The sequence below is a fragment of the Aplysia californica genome, unplaced genomic scaffold (assembly GCF_000002075.1).
Source record: "Aplysia californica isolate F4 #8 unplaced genomic scaffold, AplCal3.0 scaffold00147, whole genome shotgun sequence".
Lineage (NCBI taxonomy): Eukaryota > Metazoa > Mollusca > Gastropoda > Aplysiida > Aplysiidae > Aplysia > Aplysia californica.
The window spans coordinates 1401148-1403980 of NW_004797417.1; the positions used below are offsets into that span (position 1 = coordinate 1401148).

At 40.2% G+C, this 2833-nt stretch overlaps 1 protein-coding gene across 1 annotated transcript in view; it reads right to left on the bottom strand.

Annotated features, from left to right (window-relative positions):
- Window positions 1-135: 135 nt before the first annotated feature.
- The window catches only part of LOC101859479, a 6988-nt gene continuing 4290 nt past the window's right edge, over window positions 136-2833 (bottom strand). The window contains exon 3 of the mRNA XM_005097152.2: window positions 136-596. Within this exon, the coding sequence (XP_005097209.1) occupies window positions 209-596 (388 nt within the window). The 3' untranslated portion in view covers window positions 136-208. The remainder of the gene's footprint in view (window positions 597-2833) is intronic.

Consider the following 2833-nt stretch of genomic DNA (forward strand, 5'->3'; position numbering starts at 1 on the left):
AGAAAGGAGAGAGAGAGAGAGAGAGAGAGAGAGAGAGAGAGAGAGAGAGAGAGAGAGAGAGAGAGAGAGAGAGAGAGAGAGAGAGAGAGAGAGAGAGAGAGAGAGAGAGAGAGCAAGCTAGATAGAGAGAGAGAGAGAAAGAGAGAGAGAGAGAGAGAGAGAAAGGAGAAAGAGAAAGCGAGAATAAAAAAAGATACTCGAGTCCTGATCACACGGTGAACTTTCTCGGAGCGTCAAGCTTGTAGTCGTCGATCTTTATCCCGAGTGTCTCAAAATCAAAGTCCAGCATCTCCTCATCGTTTTCCTCGGAGGCGTTCACTAGCTCCCGCACCGACGTATTGGTGCGCTCGTCTCCGAACGGCGATTGGCCGAACACCTCGTCATAGTAGTACTCCTCCTCCCCTACTTGCGTCCCTCCCTCCTCGTCTTCCACGTCGTCGATAGTGAACGCCTCATCTCGGCCCCTGCGCTGCTTCAGGGCGTCGCCGGTACCCGTCATTATGACGTCATGGGGTTCGTCCAGAGCTCTTCTGCTGTCGGAGGTGGAGGAACGCCTACTGCGCACGCGCGTGAAGCCAAACCCCTTCCGGAGCTTCCTGCAAAATGATGATACGAGTATGTGAAAGGCAAATTCTAAAAATAGACGCTCTTCAAAGGAGCTTCCTGCAAGGGGAAGAATACATGATGATATAATGTGTATTCCGAGGGACATTCTAAAAATAGACGCTCTTCATGACACTTTAAAATACGTAGGCACTGAACAGATATTATGACTATAAGTAAGGCGAGATTTGAAGCAAATGTTTCTGTTTGTGTGGGGTTTTCTGTTTGTTTGTATGTATGTTTTCGGTAGGGAAAGGAGGGAGGGGGGAGGGGGGGGGACTTTTTGTGTTTGCAAATCCAAATATTTTGACTGGAATCCGTGTCCAAGTTATCATTAAATACTTGAATTGAATTAGTATTCGAGTACTCAAACTCTAAGCACACGGTTAAATGTATATTATGTTATTTGCTGATGTAAAAACAACAAACAATAATATCAAAACTATATAGACGATTTGAATAGCGTACCAAAAAAAATAATGCAATAGTAAACAAAAACGATGACAATTGTACGCTTTTTATTTTGTTTCTACCAAAAGCCCTCAACGGGTGGGAAAAAAGTACTTGCTCGAGTACATGTATTTATCCGAGTAGTCGGAGGTTTTGGAGTCGAGTTGGTACTCCAATTGCAAAACAACTCGAATGAGTACTCGCATGCTTTTTTTGTGTGTGTTTTTTTTTTTAGTAGAAGTTTTACGGCGCTCGCAACTGCATAAGGTTATATGAGCGCCAGAAGATATTAGAGGTGTTACAAGAGAGTAACAAACATAAAAAAGAAGAAGGGAAGATAAGGACGATAGATGTTTGATAGGAAAGAAAGAGCAAACCACACCAGAGCACCAGACAACCACCCACTCGCAGGGGTTTGATATGTTCCGCGCGATTTACCGATGGCGCAATGCGCAGCAGGTTTTAACGATGGTATAAAGGTGTGGCAATCTTAAAATTGTGCCGTACGTTTTTGGGGGTTTCTTTATCATTCTTGTGAGCTCTTCAGTGTCATACCTTAATTTTAATGTTACTTTTAATTTTAATTTTCACATTTTTACACTTTTGAAAATGTACGTGAATGTTCCTTGATGTGAGTAAAAGAATAAAGTAAAGCGATTTAAAAAAAAATTATTTTAAAATATTAAATAAATTAAATGTACTTTGTGAACTTTGAAATTGATACCTGGCATTGTATCATATTTGTTAATGGCTCTTCAATTTCATATATTCATTTTAATTTTAATTTTGATTCGAATTTTTCTATTTTTGCACCTTCGAAAATATATGAATGTTCATTGGTGTTCGTAAAAAAATAAAGATGGAAGTGAATTTCTTTTAAAATTCTAAAATTTGAAATAAATTAAATTGTACTCGTGAACTTTGAGTTCGATACCTGGCATTGTATATGTATCAGTCTTGTGAGCTCTTCAGTTTCATTCGTTAATTTTAATTTTAATTTTAGTTTTATAATTTTACACTTTTGAGAATATATGTGAACGTTCCTTGATATAAGTAAAAGAATAAATATGGAAGAGATTTTTACACCCCAAAAAAAATTTTTTTTTAAATATAAAACATTAACGCCAGATTGCTCGCGCATTTATACAATCTTTAAAACGTGCATCGTAACACAGAAAGCCCTTGCAGCACACCTTAGGTTTGTTCTGATAGTGTTGGAAACAACTTCTTGTATTCCCATGAGACAAAATTGGTCTTACAAGAAGTGATCAACAATTATGTATCTCTCGTTAGTTTTCGAAAGAGTTTCACGGCACTTGCAACTAAATAGGTCAAACAAGTGTCTGAAATTAGAGGTTTACGTCTTCAGTCCTGATTCGGCCCAGTTTGATTGTTTAAAATCTCAGACAGTCATAACCGGCACGTATGGTCTAGCGGTTAGATGTAACCCTGTCGCGCGCAGGAAACCCGAGTTCAATTTCAGAGTGGAGAGAAAATGTATATCAAGTCTAGGTATTTGGCGTCGGTGGTCTAGTGGTTAGGCTCTCGGACCGTAAGGTCGAAGGTTCGAATCCCGTCAGGGGCCCGACGTTGTGTCCTTGGGAGAGGCACTTTGCACAAATTTTCCTCACTTCACCCAGGTGTAAATGGGTACCCGGCTATAGACAGTGAACGATCTTGTCAGTTTGATAGTGTTTGAGCGCGTGAAATCCGCTGCTTGCACTGTATGCTTCCGCGGAAGCCGAGAATGTGTCTGAGTGTTCTCAGAGGGTCTGCTGGG